Source organism: Molothrus aeneus, chromosome 17, assembly GCF_037042795.1.
Source record: "Molothrus aeneus isolate 106 chromosome 17, BPBGC_Maene_1.0, whole genome shotgun sequence".
Lineage (NCBI taxonomy): Eukaryota > Metazoa > Chordata > Aves > Passeriformes > Icteridae > Molothrus > Molothrus aeneus.
The window spans coordinates 1,272,527-1,291,869 of NC_089662.1; the positions used below are offsets into that span (position 1 = coordinate 1,272,527).

At 56.5% G+C, this 19,343-nt stretch overlaps 2 protein-coding genes across 3 annotated transcripts in view; one reads left to right on the forward strand and one right to left on the reverse strand.

The window, feature by feature from the left end:
* Window positions 1–16,713, forward strand: part of L3MBTL1 (L3MBTL histone methyl-lysine binding protein 1) — a 28,262-nt gene extending 11,549 nt beyond the window's left edge. Inside the window, exons 7-23 of one of the 2 annotated variants that reach the window (XM_066561361.1) lie at window positions 288–411; window positions 991–1,078; window positions 3,121–3,212; window positions 3,804–3,908; window positions 4,665–4,800; window positions 5,268–5,368; window positions 6,454–6,605; window positions 6,681–6,757; window positions 7,140–7,225; window positions 7,766–7,876; window positions 8,117–8,231; window positions 8,491–8,590; window positions 9,485–9,682; window positions 9,922–9,968; window positions 10,567–10,724; window positions 11,351–11,413; window positions 12,296–16,713. In XM_066561361.1, the coding sequence (XP_066417458.1) occupies window positions 288–411; window positions 991–1,078; window positions 3,121–3,212; window positions 3,804–3,908; window positions 4,665–4,800; window positions 5,268–5,368; window positions 6,454–6,605; window positions 6,681–6,757; window positions 7,140–7,225; window positions 7,766–7,876; window positions 8,117–8,231; window positions 8,491–8,590; window positions 9,485–9,682; window positions 9,922–9,968; window positions 10,567–10,724; window positions 11,351–11,413; window positions 12,296–12,430 (1,888 nt within the window). In that variant the 3' untranslated portion in view covers window positions 12,431–16,713. The remainder of the gene's footprint in view (window positions 1–287; window positions 412–990; window positions 1,079–3,120; window positions 3,213–3,803; window positions 3,909–4,664; window positions 4,801–5,267; window positions 5,369–6,453; window positions 6,606–6,680; window positions 6,758–7,139; window positions 7,226–7,765; window positions 7,877–8,116; window positions 8,232–8,490; window positions 8,591–9,484; window positions 9,683–9,921; window positions 9,969–10,566; window positions 10,725–11,350; window positions 11,414–12,295) is intronic. The other variant, XM_066561362.1, reaches the window with a different exon arrangement.
* Window positions 16,714–17,243: 530 nt separating this feature from the next.
* LOC136564078 (osteoclast-associated immunoglobulin-like receptor) lies at window positions 17,244–19,343 on the reverse strand. Its single transcript, XM_066561847.1, has 5 exons — window positions 19,164–19,343; window positions 19,035–19,070; window positions 18,570–18,839; window positions 18,058–18,339; window positions 17,244–17,419 (listed from the first exon to the last, which is right to left on the reverse strand). The coding sequence occupies exons 1-5, from the start codon at window positions 19,195–19,197 to the stop codon at window positions 17,244–17,246; spliced, it is 798 nt and encodes a 265-aa protein (XP_066417944.1). The 5' UTR covers window positions 19,198–19,343.

Consider the following 19,343-nt stretch of genomic DNA (forward strand, 5'->3'; position numbering starts at 1 on the left):
GAGCCCTGCTACTAAACTAGATCCTTGCTACTAAACTAGATCCCTTTTGATTCATCCCTGGGTTCAGGTTTCTAACATCCAAGTGTGTGAGGGTGACTCTGGCCTGTCCCTGGCTCTAACTCTTGGCAACTTGTGTGCGTACATCCCCCCACAGCAGGGGTGGGGGCACGTATGAGTAAGAAATGGGGGGACAGTGATTGTCCAGCAGCCCCTCCCTTGCTGACACCCCAGGCAGTGTCACCGTGCTGCACTGGCTGCAGTGCTTGGACCTTCCTCCCTCTGTGCAGGTCTGTCATTGTGGAAAACTCTGCCAGCAGCACCAATGCCACTGAAATCCTCAAGCCTGTGAAGAAACGAAAGAGGAAGGACTATCAGAGCCCCTCAGAGGAAGAATATGAGTCTGAGCAAATGGTAGGACAAAGACAGGGAGGGGGTGGGTGCAGCCAGTGTTCAGGGGGCTGGAGGCCAGCCCTGTGTGCACAGATCTCATCATGCTGCTCAGGGCTCTGGCAGCTGCAGGTCAAAAGGGAAACAGGTTGGCCAAAATGCCAAAAAGACTTGAATGTGTGGAGATGAGGGCTGGTTGTTTGGCATGTGGAGCACTGAGGCCTGGGCAGTGCCAGACTCTCCAGGCTGGGCTGTAGGCACTGACCCCTCTCAGCTGCTCTCTTGAGTCCAGGCCACCACAGTAAGGGTTGCAGTAGGAGAGTGTCTGTCTGTGTGCTGGGTGTCCTGAGGAGGGGAGAGACTTTGACAAGGTAAGGAAGCTCTGCTTGCCAGCCCTGACTGTAGCAGGTCCAGTCCAGGTGTGATTGCTGCCAGTGAGCCCTGCAAGCTCCCATCACCAGATTCTCTGGCAGTCCATCTCTGGGCCAGGCATTGGTCACACTGTGGATCTCATGGGGGTGCACTATGGCCCTGGGCACCAGTGTGAGGATACAGCACACAGCCAAAAACCTCTGGGTTCTGTTCTGTCTGTTCTCATGTCAGGAGGAAAAGCAGGAAGAGAGGAAAAGCTCGGTGGAAGACTCTGCCATGAGCAATGTGGAGGCTGAGGCGTGGAACGGGAGCCAGCACGGTACGGAGGGCGGGGTGGCTGTGGGATGAGCACTGCTGCTGGGGCTGGGGGTCCCCCTGCAGGGTTGGACCCCTTTGGTGCTCCTGCAGGGTCAAACACCCACTGCAATGCGCTGGCACGTGGTCCTGAAGGCTTGTGAGCTCCTCTGCTTGCTTGATCCTGCTCTCTCTGTCTCTTTCCGTTTCTCTCCTTTCCTCTCTCTCTCTCCATGGGAAGGGGGCACCCCTACAGACACGGCACTGGCCCCTGCTGGACAGAGCTTCCTGTCCCTCCCCTCGGGAGCTCAGTTTGTTACTGGCTCCTGGGCACTGTGTTTGCTCCCAGGGACACTGTCCTGAGCACAAACAGGACTGCACCACGAGTGGCTTTGCCCTCCTTTGGGATTGGCTCACAGGGAACTTCCCTCCTGGCATCAGGAGCTCACAAGTTTGCTCATGTAGGTGCAGTGCCACTGAGGCCATGTTATTTGGGGTTGTCTCATCCTGTGGGATTTATTCTGTATCAGAGATCTCAAAAGCAGAGCTGTCAGCATGGAAGGAAAGGAGACAAGCTGAGGGATGCAGTGTTTGCTTGGCTGTTTTTTTTTCCCTGCAGTGTGAAGGAAAACTTTGGGAAACATGAAAATAAACATTTATGGAAAATAGACATTTATTTGTCTTTGAATACTGAAAGTCATACTCAAAGTAATATTAAAATTAAACCGTTCCAACTTCATAGTCCTTGCCATAACCAAGTGCAGGGACAGTGGCAGGGGCCAGGTATCATTAACCCCTGATGTTACAGTGAGTTAACCACCATTACAAAGGAATCTCAGATATCATACCTGCTTCTCACTGATCCCTGAGTATATAACCTTCCCTGCTGCATACAAGTAAGCAGTGATGAGCTTTGTTACTTCAGCATTTTATTTTCTCTTATTTTAGAAGTACTTCAGCAAACAAAATACACACCTGGATGCCTCAGTGCAGCAGTCAGTGTATGCTCTTACTCTTGGCGTATTTGTCATTCCCCAGAAGTGCAGAACTTGTACTCACAGATTCCCCAGCCATGCCTGGCATTTTTTCTGTGTCCTAAGGAATAGTAAAAGTGTTTTTCACTCTGAACATGTCAGCAAAGCAAGGTCAGTCACCTTGCTTACTTAAGTCCACCTTTAATTTCTTCCTTAAGTTTCTATTTTTTTTTCCATTTCCTCTTCCCCTAAGCCCAAGGGAGGAAGGAGTTGGTCTGTTTTTCCCCTGCATTTCTAGCCTGCCCTACCTGAGGCTGTCTGCCATGGCTTATCTGTATCTGGGAATTCCTCAGCACTGGAATAGACACAGCACCCCTGGAGTCCCTTCAGCTGCTGCAAATTAGGGAGACAAAGAAGCTGGAGAGCAAGAGACTTGGGTTGTGTTTCACAGGTCTTGGGCAAAGCCTTTGTGGCCTTCTCAAAGGCATGAAGGGTCACCTCCCTGCCTATGAAGAGACAATGCTGTCTTCTTTGTCACATGGGCAAGCTCACCTCTAGGGCATCAGGGTGGCCTTGCTGTGCCACGAGGCTCAGGTGGCTGTCTCAGAGCAGAGGATGGCAGAGCTAGGATGTGAACCTGCTGCTGCTTTGACTGTCTAGGAGCCCCTTGCAGCTGGGAACGATTCCCAGACCTGTATATGGATCCTGCTGGCTGCCACAAATCCATCCTGTGTGGACATAGCAGATGTTCTGGCTGGAAGAGGGTCTGGTCAGGTTCTGATGGCTCGTCCTCATGCTGCCTGGAGTCCCAGGCTCATTGGAAGGGACCTTAAAGCCCATCTGGTCCCACCCCCTGTCATGGGCAGGGACACCTTCCAGTAGCCCAGGTGCCTTACTAGGACACGGTTCAGGACATTTGGGTCACGGGGGGCTCCTGGCTCTGCCCCTCGTGGTGAGGCCAGCCAGGTTCGCTGGAGAAGGGGCTCTGGCAGGATGGTGCTCAGCTGTGCAGGGATGCAGGACCCTGTGTGAGAGTGGGGCAGGGCTGGAGCAGCCCCTCAGCAGCGTTTGTGTGCGTTTGTGCTGCGCTCAGGTGCCAGTGAGGAGAAGAAAGAAGGCTGGTCTTGGGCGTCCTACTTGGAGGAGCAGAAAGCTGTCGCTGCCCCTTTAGATCTCTTCCAGGATGTGAGTTGGGATTTTCCTGTCTTTTTCCCTCTTTCATCTTCTCTTTTCTTTCCCTTTTTTTTCCCACCCCTCCTCCTTCTCCTCTCTTCCTTGCTTCCCTGTTTTGCGGGACTCTGAGCAATAGCCAAGCTCCCGTTGTCAGCTGGAAGTGCCAGGGCAGCCTCCAGTTTTGATTTGCCCAGAGTCCCACTCCCCAGCAGGTGCTGGCCCCATCCCAAACACCCCACCTTTGCCTAGGACACTGCTGTGACTCTGGCAGGGTGGTGGAGCCTTTCCAGCCCTTCCTGGAGCAAGGTGGGCTCTCCTGAGGCTGTGCTGCAAACAAGTCAGGCCTGTGTCCTGCTCCCCCTCCTGCAGCTTTTACCCCAGGGACACCTTGCCCTGCCAAAAGCAAGAGATGTAAATCCATAAGGAGGTGTAACACTGTTTTTTTTTGCTATGGGAAAAAATAAAATTTGGATGACAACATAATCTGTGGCCCACAGTCTCTTGGTCCCAGCAGCTCCCATTGCCTGGTAGATGCTCCCCTGGTGGGTTCTAGACCCAACTCCCTGTATTGGTTTTACATTGTAGTTTAATTTTTGTTTCCAGTACCAAGTAGCTTCCCAGCACAAGAATGGCTTTAAAGTGGGGATGAAGCTGGAGGGGATCGACCCACAGCACCCATCCATGTACTTCATCCTGACAGTGGCTGAGGTAAGGAGCCTCCAGTGCCCCTGTTCCTTGGTTCCTCCTGGCTCAGCCACAGGCTCTGGGGCAGGGGAGGTGCTGCCAGCTGGCCCGTGGAGGAGACAGGGCCTGTCACTGCAGGAGATGAGCTGCTGCTCCAGCAGCTCAGGCAAAAAAGCAGGGAGTTCCCTGCCAGCTTGGAGGGACAGGACACAGCACTGTGGAGCTGTGTTGGTCTCTGTCACCCTGACACAGCACAGGAGGAGGGATTATGATGGCAGCAGTTGATGTCCCTAAGACAGGTCTGAGCACTTGAGATGGAGGGTGTGGAGGAATACCACTGCTCTTCTTGTGTCCATGCAGATCCACTTTCCACTCAGCCACCTGGCAGCTGGACCAGCCTTGCCTTGCAGAGCTCCCTGGGGAGCCAGTGTGGCATTTAGCCAAAATCCCTGCATCAGCAGCTTGCCAGGCTGCAGAAAAGGGAGTTTTTGTGCTTGCTGCGTCCAGCAAGGTTCTCCACCATGGCATTTAAAGCACCAGCCTGAACATCCCTCCTCTGGGCTGGCTTGTGGTGCCTTTGCACTGACCTTGTTCCATGCTGGTCACCCTTTGAGTCTGGTTTGTGCCTCCCAGTTTGGGCACCAGTCTGTGATTGACTTTTGGCTTCCCAAAGTGACCCGTGCTGAGCTGGTGTGTTGGAGGGGGTGTGATGCTCAGCCAGGGACAGCAGCAGGTCTCCATGGCCCTTTCCTTCTCCTCCCTCCCCCTTCCTGCTGGCAGGTGTGTGGCTACCGCATGCGTCTCCACTTCGATGGCTACTCCGAGTGCCACGACTTCTGGCTGAATGCTGACTCCCCTGACATCCACCCTGCTGGCTGGTTTGAGGAGACAGGGCACAAACTCCAGCCCCCCAAAGGTAAGGAGTTCATTCAGCTCAGGTGGTGGGTCCTGCTGAAGGAGGGGGATGAAGAGTGGGCCAAATGTAGAGCTTGAGGTGGGGACAGGGTGGCTCCATGGGGCCATCCCACGGAGGGAGGCTGCTTTATTGGTGGAGTTCCACAGGACAACATTTCAGGCACCCATCTCTGCTTGCTCCCATTTAGTGGCAAAGCCCTGTTGCTCTGGACCAGCTGTGCCCCAGGGCAGGCAGGACTGGAGGAGGAGCTGTGCTCTGGATTTCCACTCCACTGCTCATGTTTCCTAACACCCCTTCAAAAGCACCCATCAGCCCTCAGCCATGGGCTTTGGGCATCCCAGGGCTGCTGCAGATCCTGTCTGCCCACAGCAGGATATGCTGGCAGGGTGACAGTGGCTCAGGGATGGCCAGGTTCACCCTCACATCCTCCTGGCTGTGAGCTCACTGCTCTCATTTCTCTTCCTGAGGGGTTGTAGGTTATAAGGAAGAGGAATTCAGCTGGACAAACTACCTGAAGTTAACAAAAGCTCAGGCAGCTCCTAAGCACCTCTTCATGGTCCGAAACACTGTGAGTAGCAGCATCTCCTTCCTGCCAGAGCCTACAGGTTCAGGTGTGATTCTTCCCCTCCAGCTGAGCAAAATGCTTCCACCAGCACTGGGCTTTGCTTGGTCCATCCCACACCCCTCAAGCCCACAGTGCTCAAGAGCCAGGAGTATGTGGCACACTTTGTTGCTCAGGATCTGTAGCTTGGGCACTCATTTGATATGCCCAGAATTGGTGCTGATCTGATTCTATTTCCTCCAGGTTGATCTCATGGACAATTAAATGTGAAGTATTGATGAGAAGTAACTACTATTCTCAACAATTATTTAGCTAAAATATATCACCTAATGTTTCATAAGTATAGTTCCTTTGTCTCTTTGTCCCTTTGTTGGTTCTGTGTCTGCCCATTTTTTTTCACATGGAAGCTTGGGTAAGGAAAGTGGGAATATAGGAGAATGAAAATGCTGATTATTCCTTTGTCAGCTGCAGAGGAAACTCACCCTACTGGCAAATCAGCCTCTCCAAGTTATTTATTGTGTCTGAACCCTGCTGTTCATTGCTGCAGCAACCCCACCAGTGTGTGTGATTGTCCTAGGGTGACGTGTGGGTTTACTTTCTGGAGGGGCCCCTTTTTGGAGGTTTTCTCTCAAATTTGCCCTAAACCAGGACAGTGATGCAGTGTTTTGTACAGAATCTGGATCTAAGAAATAAAGGCAAGGAAGGGAGAAGTGCCCCATCCCATCTCCTCCTGCCGTGCCTGAGGCATTGGTCACTGCTGACTGTGACCACAAACAAGTGTTTTGGGACAAAGCAGAACTAGTGTCAGTTTTCTTGGAATTTTCTGGTTATAGAACATCCTGAGGGTCTGAAGATCACTTTTCCTCTTTCTTTGTGTGGCCCAGCTGAGTTACTCACCCACTTCCTCTTTCCTTGCAGGGCAGCACATTGCCCATCCGGGAGCCTGAGTGGCCCCAGGCCTGTGTGGAGGCCAGACAGGGTCTGGTTTTGGGAGGGTTTGGGCAGGTGCCAACTTGCAGCAGGCGTGGGCAGTGGTGAGGAAGGAGCTGGGGCTGCAGCTCTGAAAAAGCCCTGCCCCTCTCTCCTGCCAGCACGAGGCTTCTCCAGGCTTCAAGGTGGGCATGAAGCTCGAGGCCGTGGACCGCATGAACCCCTCCCTGATCTGTGTGGCCACAGTGACTGACGTGGTGGACAATCGCTTCCTGGTGCACTTTGACAACTGGGATGATACTTACGACTACTGGTAAGGCCTTGGGGGGCCAGTGCTGAAGAGACACCCACAGAGGGCCCTGTGTAAGAGCTTGGTTATGTTTTCTAGGTGTGATCCCAGCAGTCCATACATCCACCCAGTTGGATGGTGTCATGAGCATGGCAAACCCCTCACACCTCCTCAAGGTGAGTCAATGATCAGTCAGGTGCAGCCTGGGAGTGCATCCCCTTGGGAACAGGCTTCCCAGCGTGACATGGGGGTCCTGGGGACACAAACTTCCTGCCAAGGCTCCTGTACACATGTTCAGGTGCAGCATGGTGCTTGTGTTAGGCCAAGTCTCCACTCAGAGATACGAGGGGACCCCAGCTGTCTGTGCACACCCAGCTGTTTCTGCTTCCTTGCACTTTGGGTTTCATGGGCCATGAGAAAATAGCAGCACTTCTTGGTGTCTCTCAGGTTCCTGTGTGCCCAGCAGACTTGGGTGGCCCTCAAAGGCAGTGGGGCATTCTGGGGTACTTTCTGACTTCCTGCAGGCCTGTCTCACCTCCTGCATCTTCCCCCTCCCAGATTATCCTGATCCTGACAACTTCACCTGGGAAAAGTACTTGAAAGAAACTGGAGCATCTGCTGTCCCAGCTTGGGCCTTTAAAGTGGTGAGTGTCACATCATCTGCTCCACCCCACCTGGGCAGGAATTTGGGTTTTCTTCATTGTCAGATCTTTGCTTTTGTGACAAGTCCCGTGATGTTGTGTATTCTCCTGCCACAGGCCTAGGCCAGGGTTCAGAAGTCAGGCCTATCCTGAGCAAAGAGTTCAAAATTGGGAAGAATGAGGAGTATGACTGTGCTCTCAGCTAAACAGGAGCTGAGTGATGGAAAATAATTTAGGTTTGCTTGATTAGTTTTTGTCTCAAACTGCACCACCAGCAGCCGTGTCCAGCCAAGCGTGGTTGCAATACAGATCCCCAAAATGTGTCTCTTAGAGACCTTCTTCCCTAGGGCACATGTTGTTAAAGACAGCTCAAATGCAGAGGGGGCTGTTTCTGGTTTCTCCTGTTGCCACTGTGAGCTGGGATGGCTCTTCCCTGGCCAGGCCAGGTCTGGGAGCTGGGCTTGAGGAGGACACAGTGCTGGGAAAGCTGCCGAGGGGGCAGGAGCCTGAAGCTCCCTGCTCCCCCTGACTGGGCTCTTCCAGCGCCCGCCCCACGGCTTCTTGGTCAACATGAAGCTGGAGGCAGTGGACAGGAGGACTCCTTCCTTCATCCGAGTGGCCAGTGTGGAGGATGTGGAAGATCACAGGATAAAGGTGGGTACTGGAGCACAGTGAGCCTGTGTCCAGGCACTGTGCTGGCTCACTCCTGCCCTTCCCCTCACTGGGAGTGTGCAAATGGGGGCAGGTCCCAGTGCCTGGCCCCAGGAGTGCCTTGTGAGCCTTGTGCTGCACTCCAGCTCTACCCTGCTGCTTGCACTCAACTAGGAGGGCTCCAGAGCTCCTCAAAGATGTGTGCTGGCCTTTGAAGGGTGACCTCTCTAGTTGCTTCCTCAGGTCCATTTTGATGGCTGGAGCCACGTGTATGATTTCTGGATTGATGCGGATCATCCGGACATCCATCCCATGGGCTGGTGCTCAAAAACAGGACACCCATTGCAGCCTCCTCTCAGTAAGTGCTGCTCCTGTGTCAGCTCCTCCCCACAGGGCACAAGCACGCCAGACACTGTGTCACTGCCACCTGCCCATGCACAGAAACGGGAGGGCAGGTTCTGGCTGAGAATGGGCAGGGAGGAGAGGCCACTCCATGGATTTGTCAGTAGGAAAAGCCCTCCCTGTTTGGTGCAGGCAGGGAGCCCAGAGCCCTAGCTCTGCCTGCCTCTGCTTGCAGCCTTAACAGCCTTTCTCCTGTTCCTCTCCTCTGCCTGCAGGGCCAAAGGAACCAGCCTCCTCTGCCCACGGGGGCTGCCCAAGCCTGGGCTGCAAGAGCATCCCTCACTCCAAGAGCTCCAAGTACAGCTTTCACCACAGGTGAGCTCCCTGGCAAAGCCTGCAGGGGCACAGCTTCTTCCCTGCCAGGCTTGGCCAGCTCTTCCTCTGCTCCTCCTCACCTGCCCCCCCACCAGCACCCAGCCTTTCCATGCACTCACCCACACCTGGCTCTGCCCCCTGCTCCCCTGGGCCCCAGCTGGAGTAACCCCTGTGAGCCCCTCCTGTGCCTGTCCTGCAGCCCCAGAGCCCCTGAACGTGTCCTGTGTGCCCATCTACCACAGGCACCTCTGGGCTGTGCAGAGGACAGTGCAGATGCTGTTCACTGACACCAGCTATGAGAATGCTGCTCCCTCCACCCCTCCTGGATGCCTTTCCCTGTCAGGCTTTGAGCAGGCAAGTCCCAAGAAGGAGCAGTGCATGGTTCCAGCTCAGGCAGTCACTTGAGGGACCCTTTCCAAGGGAAGCCAGGCTGGGTCTAGTGCCAACCCCAGCACTAGGCTGGTGTCAGGAAGAGCCAGTGTGGTGGAGTATCTGTGAGGATGGGGAGGGCAGGTGTGCTTCCTGGGGGTTTCTCTGCTGGCCACACTCCTGGCACACACTTACTGCTTGCTCTGAGGCTGGTCTGGATGCATGTGGGGGCCAGGGAAGATGGAGACTCTGGGAGCCCCAGTGAGCTGCTCAATCAGCACACAGGGTCCTTGCGCAGGGTTGCAGGGATGGCAGAGGGCCAAGGTTTGTAGCTGGAGGGACTGGCTGTGCCCTGCTCCTGCCCCCAGCAGCCTGGCCACGGGAATTGGCTCAGCACATCTTTCTCTGCCTTCCATGGCCAGGGCAGTGGCTGCCCGTGCTCAGGGGCAGAGGGGTGGCCCCGCTGGCTCGTCCCCAGCGCTGCTCCAAGCTGGGCCCAACGCTTGTGTCCCCTCTGTTCTCCAGGAAGTGCCCCACGCCGGGCTGCGATGGCTCAGGCCATGTGACGGGGAGGTTCACAGCCCATTACTGCCTCTCAGGGTGCCCGCTGGCAGAGAAGAACCAGGGCAGGCTGAAGGCCGACTTGTCTGACACCGAGGCCTCGACGCGCAAGAGGAGCCCCATGGGTTTCCCTCAGAGAAAGAAATCTCGGCACCACGGGAGGTAGGGGCACAGCCAGCGTGCGGGGAGGGCCCCTGTGCCACCACTGCCTGCCCTGCAGGGGCCACCAGCCCCCAGAGGCTCCTTGGCCTCGCTCCTGCCAGCTCTGCCGGGCACCTCTGTCGCTTTGGCTGTCAGCCCTTTGGGTCAGGGCCCTTTGGGTCCCAGGTGTGCTCTGGGCACTGGGGAGGAGGGCCCTGGGCCAGTCCCAGCCCAGGACATCAGTGTTCCTGTCTCTTTAGAGGGAGACCTCCAAAGTACCGGAAGATCCAGCAGGAAGACTTCCAGAGTAAGTGCCATCCTCTGCCATGGTGTCACTGCAGGGCAGGGCTACAGGAGCTGGGGTAGGTGGGGGTACTGGGCGTGGGTCTCCCTTGGCTCCCACAGGTCTGCCCCAGTGAGGGGCTTGTGGTCAGCTGCCATGGATAAGGGACGTCCCTGCCTTGTGCCATGGCTCACAAAGCTCCCTTGATTTGGCTCTGGGGTTATGCCTGGGAGTCTTTGAGTGCTTTAGGGCATGGAATTAGGATCCTCTCTATGGCATGTATTTTCTGTGGTGCTTTGTCCTGTTCAGACAGGGATAGTGGGAAGTTGTGCCCCAAAATTTCAGTGTGGTTGAGAACTGCCAAATTATTGCTGCCACACAGAAACTGATGCTGGACAGTTGGCTTGGCTCTGATTTGGTTCTGATGCAGACAAGCAGATGCCTGATGTATATTCCATCCAGGATCCCTTTCACCATGGGCTGTCCTGCCACCTACCCCACCACTGGGGGTGAGATTAAAAGTCATAAGAACAAGGCAAAGCCAAGCTTGTCTCAGCTGCTTTTCCCCTCATGGGATGTTCTCATCTCTTACCCCGTGTCACACGTTGTGCTTTATCCCCAGCTATTTCCTCAGACAACGTGCACCAGTCGCTCTTCATGTCCGCCCTGTCCGCCCACCCCGACCGCTCCCTGTCCCTGTGCTGGGAGCAGCACTGCAAGCTGCTGCCCGGGGTGGCTGGCATCACAGCAGCCACGGTGGCCAAGTGGACCATTGATGAGGTGAGGTGCTTTGGACGGCTCTGTGCTGGCCCCTGATGTGCCAGCGTGGCTGAGAGTGCCCTGCCTGGCTGCAGCACCGTGGCACAGGCACCAGGCACTTCAGTGGCCATGTCCCCTGAGTTAGCAAGGAGGGGTCTGCTGGAGACATTGTTACCTTTGTTCACTTTGTTAGACAGCCATGGTGACCCCTGTTAAGGCCTGAGTAGGTGGAGGAGCTCAGGCACCAGCCCCAGCAGCCCCTGCCTGCTCTCAGGCACTGGCACAGCTGCCCAGGGCAGTGATGGAGTCACCATCCCTGGAAGTGTTCAAAAGCTGTATGGATGTGACACGTGGGGACATGGTTTAGTGGTGGCCTTGGCAGTGCTGGTCAGTGGTGGCCTCGATGATCACAGAAGGCTCAGCCAATCTTAATGATCCCCTGATGTCCCCATGACCCCTCTGGGTGCCCCTCTCAGGCCAGTGCCTGTGCCTGGGGCCAGGGGTGGGCTCTGGAATGGGAGGGCAGAACAACTGCAGCCTCTGCCCCTGTGGCACCCTGCAGGGCTCAGAATGTGAGGATGTGGGCTCAGGGGGGTCTCCAGCCAGAATCATTGCTCTGTCTTGACATTTCTCTCATTTATTCCAAGGTTTTTAGCTTTGTGCAGACTCTGACGGGTTGTGAGGACCAAGCCAAGCTCTTCAAGGATGAGGTGAGAAGGGCTGGCACATGAGAGCAGGTGGTCAAGGACAGCTGGTTGCCACCAGGGCTGGGAGGAATTGGCCACTGGCCTTCCTGCTGTGGCTTGCTGCTGGATGCTGAGGGTACATCCAGCACCTGGCAGTGGTCCTGCCCTGCAGCCCCACTGCGTGGGAGGGTGCAGCTGTCTGGCTGTGTCCCTACAGGGCAGGAGGGAGCTGTGCTGCCCCGTTCTCCCAGCATGCGGGGCATCCCCTCTGAGGGGATGTGGATGGGGGACAGGAGGAGGATGGTGCTGCAGCCTGAAGAGCACCATCACCTCCTGCAGGGAGCTGCTCCTCCTCACCCTTTCATCCTTCCCCCTCTGCCCCTCTCACCAGCACTGCTGCCTGTCAGGGTCGATGTTTTTGGGCCCTCTGTGGGCAGATGTGGTGAGGGTGGCTCTGACACCCGGGGCTGATCCTGGGCACCCTGGCTACAGCCACTGTCACAGCCTGTCTGGGAATGGCCCCTGTGCTTTAAGGGTGCTCAGGCAGGCAAAGCTGAACCGGGACAGTGTCCACAAGTGCTGGTCCCTGGAGCAGGAAATGGATGGCTGCTTGCCCAGAGCAGGTTGTGGTGGCTCTGTGCTGTGCCCATGGGGCTCCAGCACAGAATCCCAACCTGGCTGCAGTGTGGGCTCCTGGGATGGCCCCTGATGAGCTTCTCCCCCTCTGCCCTGTCCCTGGGCACATCAGCTGCCAGCTGGGGTTTCCCTGAGGAGTGCTGTGGATGGGCTCTGCCCTGGGCTCTGGGGTCACCTGTGGCTTCTGCCCAGGTCATGCTGGTTCTGGCTGTCCCCAGGAGTGCCAGCCCGGGTTTGCAGTAGTGCCTTTGTCCCTGCTCTCCTTCCCAGATGATCGATGGCGAGGCGTTCCTCCTGCTGACGCAGGCTGACATCGTCAAGATTATGAGTGTCAAGCTGGGCCCGGCACTCAAGATCTACAATGCCATCCTCATGTTCAAGAATGCTGATGACACCTTAAAGTGACTTCTCTTGGCCCAGCCGGGACCCTCCCTCATCACTGGTGCTACCAAACTGTCCGCTCAGGACAGAGATTTCCCAGCCGACCGCAGCTTGTCCCGTCCTGCTCGTGTCCTCCCGGTGCCACACGTCCCCTCCCCAGCCTCCCTCTCCCATCCTGTTCCCTGCCCGCTGCCCTTCTGCAGCGCTGGGCCCAGCCCTCGGGGGCGGTGGCAGGGAAGGAGGGTGGAGGTGGCACTGGCCCATCTTGGTGCCACAGCTGCCCCCACTGTGTCCTGCTGTGCCTGGGTCCCTGTGCCCCTGTGCCCGGGTCAGGGGTGCTGAGGGCCGGGGGAGCCCTGTGGAGGTGTCACAGCAGGGGCTGGCACCCACTGGAGTCACCCAGGCAGGGAAGGGACTGCCTGCCTGCAGCCATGCTCACACCCACTTAAAGGCTGCTCTCGCCTTTGCTCAGCAGCTGAGAGAGATTTGGGGTTTTTCCCTCTGTGTGATCCTCTGGGGCTACTTGTGCTAACACCGTTTCCAAGGAACATTATTGAAGAGCTTCTGCTCATTTTGCCTTTTTCTCTGAATTCTTTTGACTTTTCCTTTTTGAGGCCAGTTGATGACTGCTTTGCCCCTACACTGCACTGCAAACCAGTGGCCACCTCTTGCCCCTTCAGGGGGCAGCTGTCCTGGCAGCTGCTCTGCCCATGACCAGCACCTGTGCTTTCTTCCTCTTTCCTGGAATTCAGCAGCCTCAGGGCCCTGCCAGGCCAGGGCTGGCTGGGTGCAGAAAAGGCTCCACTTCTTCTTGCACTTCAGACTGTTTTGTCCAGCTCTTCTCTGGGAGAAAGGATGCTTGGATAACTTGTTCCCCCTGCACCTATTAATGAGTCCTCTACAAAGGAAGTTGGGCCCTCTTTGGTCCTTGTAATAGGAGCAAGGTCCTCTCTAGGGTGGGGACAGCTGCCAAGGACAAAAAGCATCCATTGCTCCAATAGGCAGATCCAGAGTCACTTCTGAAGGCATTCCTGAGTTGGCTGAGTCAATTCTGCCAAGCTGCCTTCTCCCCACTCTTTACCCCCACAAGGCACCCAGGTTTTGCTGCCCGAAGAGCGGGATCTTCTGCTGTCCCTGGATCCCTTACCTGCAGAGCTGAAAGAAGTCCAGCACTTAGCTGGTTTGTTTCTGTCCTTTTCAGAACATAGCACCTTTCCAACAGGGCCACAGGCAGTTTGGGAATGCTATGTAACACCATCCTTTGTGATGGAGGAGGGACTAAAGGGCTGCAGAGCCAGAAAAGCCAACATTCCTGGGGTTCCTGGCAGAGTCCCAGCAGCTTTTGAGAAGCCCCTGTGCCTCCTGGCAGGCCCCACACTGCTCTCCATGGTCCATCACCCTGGCACACCTGTGGGAGCTGTGGGAGCAGGGGCTGGCCATGCAGTGCTGGAGGATGGCCACCTGCCCAGATGGCCACATGCCCAGATGGCCACATGCCCAGGGGCCCAGCCCAGGTCCGCTTCATTTTCCTTTCCCAACAATGACATTCCAGTAATAAAACAACTTCCCCCCCTTTCCCAGTGCCCAAAGACAGGGATGCAGAGGTGTGAGCAAGTGCACCAGCAATGTGTCCTGGAGCTGTGCTGCCTTGGGAGCTGCTGTCACATCTGGGTCAACCTGTTTGAGGCGTCCCATGGAAATGTAGCATTTTGTCTCTGTTATTGAATATTTGGGGTCATGTTTGACCTGCTCTTGAAACGTCTGCTGCTTGCTCTTCCACAGGACTTGCAACTTGTCCATGCCTTTGTTTTGTCATTGCTTGGGTTTGATTTAGGCAGCTTTCCTTCTCCTTTCTTTTTTTATGTCCTTGCATCTTTTCAAGCACTGCAGTGTGGCCAGCTGTGGAGAGAGGGAGTGGGAAGGAAGAGCTGTGTCCCTAGTCCCAGAGTCACTCCCCCAGCCACCCTTCCTCTGCAGGAAGTGGTGTGGAGGTTGGTCTCTTCAGCTGATGGAGAGTCTCTTTCTGGGCAACTGTGTGCTAGGGCAGAAGAGGAGGAGGCCTGGGACCTTCAGCCCAGGCTCTGAATGGTGCTGAGACTTTTCCAGGTGTGATCTGGAATGAAAAAGCTCCCTCACACTGGACACAGCCCTTGAGCTTGCAAGGACCCATCTTAGGAAAGCATCCTGTTCTCATCTGCTGTATTCCCATGTGTGAAGTCATTCCTCCTGCTGGGGAAGGGACTGAGCACCATCCCAGGGTGCTGGGGGAGGAGCTGCTACCCAGGCATCAGATCTGAAACTGCTGTGAAGGAGGGAGAGCCCTGTGTCTCACAGGGCTGCCTGGGAGAGCAGAGGTGGTGAGGAGCTCAGAAGATCCTGCTGAAGGGAAGAGGAGCCTTGAGCCAAGCCCTGGCTGCCCTCCAGGGCTGGCTACAACCAGCACCACTGGCTCTTGCTCTGCTGCTGGGCGCAGCCAAGCCCTGCTCTGCCTGGGCACCAGCCACGCTGGCAGAGGTGCATCCCCACACTGTGCCAGCACAGCACTGCCTGCCCTGGGCTCTGCTCACCTCCCTCTTAAAAACAGACATGACCTGGCCCGGACTGCAGGGTGCTGCCCCTCATCTGGCTGCAGAACTGGAGCCCAGGTGTGAGCTCTGTGCTGGGAGCAGCTGTCAGGAGCACCAGTCCCATTGGAAGGGTGGGGGGAGCTGTGTCACACTCCTGCTGGATTGAGCATCCTCAGCCTCTCAGGCTGATGTACCTGTTGGGGTACAGAGCTGCTGGATTTGTCTGGGTGAGGGAGTTACAGGGTTTGTAGGTGGTCAAGGGCTATTTACTGTTAAAACTTAAAACCTTCTGTGTCCTTTAAACCAAACCCAAAGCATTGTGTACATGTGGATGGGTGATTGTGGGAGTACCATGACACCATTCCCCTGCTGTTGGTGTGTTGCTGTTTTAGGGTGGGGGTCTCTGGGGCTGTGGAGGCAGCAGACACCCATCCCAGGGTCTCATGTGATGTGTCCTCTGTGAGCAGTTGTCCCTGGTCCCAGCAAGGAGGAAGGTTTGCTGCACCCCTGGCCTTGGTAGGTCCTTCAACCCCACAGAGCATTGAGTGGGAGTCCCCCCTCAGGGACTGTTAAGGACAGCTGTGACCAAGGCAGAAGCACCAAAGTTTTCTGTCCTTCCCCTGCTGCCTGACCAGATTCCTCATAGGGACATTTACTGCCATGTCACTAAGAAGCCAGAGAGGACAGTGGGCTGTCCTGACCCACAGGTTTTCCTCTGGGGCCTTTCTGAGAGTTGTGACTGCAGCCAGCATTTCTAAGTCAATGAAGAATTCTTTAAGTCGAATGTTTTTCTGAGTGGAGGTCCCCAAGTCTCTGTTTCTGCCATTCCTGCCCCTGCAGCTGGTGTTGGCAGGGCTCAGCTGGAGCCATGGGAGAAGTCCCACTGCGTGCTCCAGCCTCAGCTGCGGGTGTCTCCTGGGGGCCTGGTCTGACTCTGGGTGCGGGGGAGCAGTTGGAACCTCTTGGGAAACTTTTCCTCCTCCCAGTGGAAATGGGCAGCACTGGGGCAGTGCGAGCCAAGGTCTCCATTTCCATGAGAGCAGCCAGCCTGGAGCTCAGCAGGGAGGGCGGCCGTGCCTGCCCCACCAGAGCACAGCTGCCTGCCCTCGCCTTCCTCTGCTGCTCTCCATGGCGATCACAAGCACTTTCAGAAGAGAAAAGCACCCTGTAATGGTCTGGGAGGGCTGGGGGCTTCAGGCAGCTGCTGCCTGCAGGGGCACATCTGGGCCGGTGGGAGTGATGAGGTTGTTGGAAGAGGGAGCCAGGAGAGGGGTGTGATTTTGCCACTCGGGTTCCTCACTCCTCATCCTCCAGGAGAGCTCCTCGATGCAGAGAGGGAAAGACAGATGGGCTGCAGCCAGGCTCCCTTCTTGCAGCCTAGCCCTTCCCTCTGGGGCCTGAGGCTCGCTTGTACTTGGAGGGGGGAATGGGGACCATATTGTGGAGGGAGTGTGATTATGATAACAAAAGCTTTTTTGCACTTTCATTCATTTTGCACTCTTTCTTAATTTCTTTTTTTCTGTGTTTTTGATATTGGCGCCTCCTCTCTGTGTTTTCATAATGAAAATCCTTCTGTTGTAGCCAGTGCAGCTATTCTGGAACTGTGTGTCCTGAATGTACAGAGATTTAAAGGCTCTATATATATAAATTTATAGTGGTACAAAGATAAATTTATATATATAGATGATGGTGTGATGTGTTTTGTCAGTGTTTTAAAATAATAAACGAATGTGAGCAACAGAGGCCTGTGAAGCAGGAGTGGTCACTGTGCTGCGGGAGCAGTCACTGCAGGGCTGGAGCAGCCACTGTGCTGCAGGGCAGTGGGAACAGTCACTGTGCAGTGGGGTAGCAGGAGCAGTCACTGCGTGGTGGGAGAGGTCAGGGCGCTGGTCACTGCGTGGGTGCCACTCTGCATGGCCAGCAGGGCCACTGTGCAGCACGGGAGGTCAGTGCAGTGATCACTGTGTGCCCGGGGGATCAGAGCAGGGGGCACTGCAGTGGTCAATGCAGGGGTCGGTGCAGGGGCAGTGCAGGGACAGTGCAGGGGTCGATACAGGGGCAGTGCAGTGGTCGGTACAGGGGCAGTGTAGGGGTCAGTGCTGCGGTCCCCGCTCCGCCCGGGGGCGAGACCCCCGCCCCTCTCCGTGTTCCCGGGTGTTCCAGCGCCCGCCCGCCCCGCGGGACCCCCGAGGCACCCGAGACAGGGACCGGGACAGGGACCGCGAGTGGGACAGGAAGCAGGACGAGGACGGCGGCAGGGACGGCCCGGTTTATTCATCCCAGCGCGGTTTCTGCAGGGCAATGAGCGCGGCGGGGCCCGGCGGGGGCGGGCGGCTCCCCCAGCCCCGGCAGCAGCGGCTCCGCGCCGCCTCGGCCGCGATCAGCCCCAGCAGGAGCAGCAGCCCGGCCCCCAGCGCCAGGCGCACGGCGTTGCACAGCGTGTAATCTGCAGGGACAGAAGGGATCGTCACTGCGGAGGAACCCACTGGGACATCCCAGTCCTCCCACGGGGGCAGCAGGGGATCCAAGGGGACGCACAGGGCAAGGGGACACCCCGGGGAGGTCCTCGGCTAAAGAGACACAAAGGGAAGTTCCTAAGGAGCAAAGAGAGCCCCGAGGGGGCCCCCTATGCACCTCCCACATCCCTGTCCCCTGGGACACCCTCTACTCACAGCCTCTCACCTGTGACCCCACCAAGTGGCACCAAAGATGGAAAGAAGGGAAGAAACCTGGAGCTGGCCCTCAGATGCCACTGCCAGTGAGATGGTGACACTGAGCTGTGACAAGATGTATGACTGTCCCTTGGACTGGGAAGTGCAGGGAGAGCTGTCCTTTGAATCTTATCCCCACCTATCAGCCCATCAACCCTGGTCTCTAGGTCATCTATAGGGTCCCCGAGGAGCTGGCCAGGCTCAAACACAGGTGAAACACCCTCTGCTTGGTGCAGAGGCTCAAACATCCCCTGCTTGGTGCCCTCATACAGCTGCTTTCCTGCCCTAAATCCTCTTTTCTAGTTCCCCCAGGATGTGACAGATTGCACAGGGCGGAAGAGTGGAGCAGGATGTGGCTGGGGGGATGTCTCACCTCTCACCACCAGGTCCAGGGTGTTGCTGACAGCAGACCATTCTCTCAAAGCATTCAAGGTGTAGCACTGGCAGCTGTAGCGGCCGCTCTCACCTTTCTGCACGAGGGAGAAGTTGTGGTCCCCTTGTTCCCTGGGGAACACCTGGGCTCGGATCTGGCCCTCCAGGTACAGGTAACAGCCGGTGCTGGGCTGTGTGGTGGTGCAGAGGAACATCACCTCAGCTCCCGCAGCCACCTCGTGCCCAGGCAGGACAGAGAGGTTGGGTCGGGGCAGACGGAGCTCTGGGGGGACAGGAGAGGGAATGAGAAGGTGCAGAGGGCTTTGACGTGGTGCCAGGAGCACCAGGATCTCTGTGAAGCCACCAATGGCTCAGGCAGAGGTGAAGATGGTCCCCACCTCTCCAAGCCAGGGAAGAGGAGAAAAACCTTGTCCATCATGGAAATGGTCACAGGCATCCTGGTGTGCCCTGGGGCGTGTGACCCCACAAGAGGGGAAACAGCACATCCCTCACCTTCCACAAAAACTTCCAGTTCAGTGCTTCGAGCCAGTACAGCGTCTCCCTCCAGGTAATGGCAGATGTAGCTACCTCTGTCCTCGTAGGTGGCATTAGAGATGGAGAACTCGGCCCTGCCACCACTCTGCTCCAGGGTGGGGACCCGGTGGCTGCCCTTGTACATCATAAACTTCCCATTGCTGCACTGGCAAATGCAGCAGATGGTGGTGGAGCCTCCAGGTGGGATCACCCCTGGTGGCTTCTGGAAGATGGAGATTGTGGGGGCACCTGCACAGGGAGAGAGATGCTGCCAGCCAGACAGGGAGCCCCAAGTAGCTGCCCTGCTGTGAGCCCGGGGCTGCCACCAGGCCCCATCTCTACACAAGGGTGAGTTTTGTTCCAGGGGGCTGTGGAAGAGCCCTGGGAAATGGGTAGGCCCAGAAATGTGTCCAAACTCCCCATCTACCTGCTCAAGATACTCACTCGGTGTAGCCTCGCCCTGTGACACCAGCCAAGCCCCTGCAAGAGAAGCAGCTGTGTAACACCTCCATGGAGTGTCTGGGCAACACCTCCTGTCACCCTCTGGGAATCCCCACAGCCTCTGGCACTCACCCAAGGCCAGCACACGGGTCACAGGCAGCATCATGTCCCTCTTGGCTCCCTCAGTATTCGGCTCAAGCAGGACTTCTTCAGAGGAAAGCGTTGGCCAGAGGCACCGAGCAGCTGTGTGGCTCCTTGTGGCTCCTGATACAAGTTCGTTGTCACAAGCCACCTCCTGTCCCACGGCTTGGC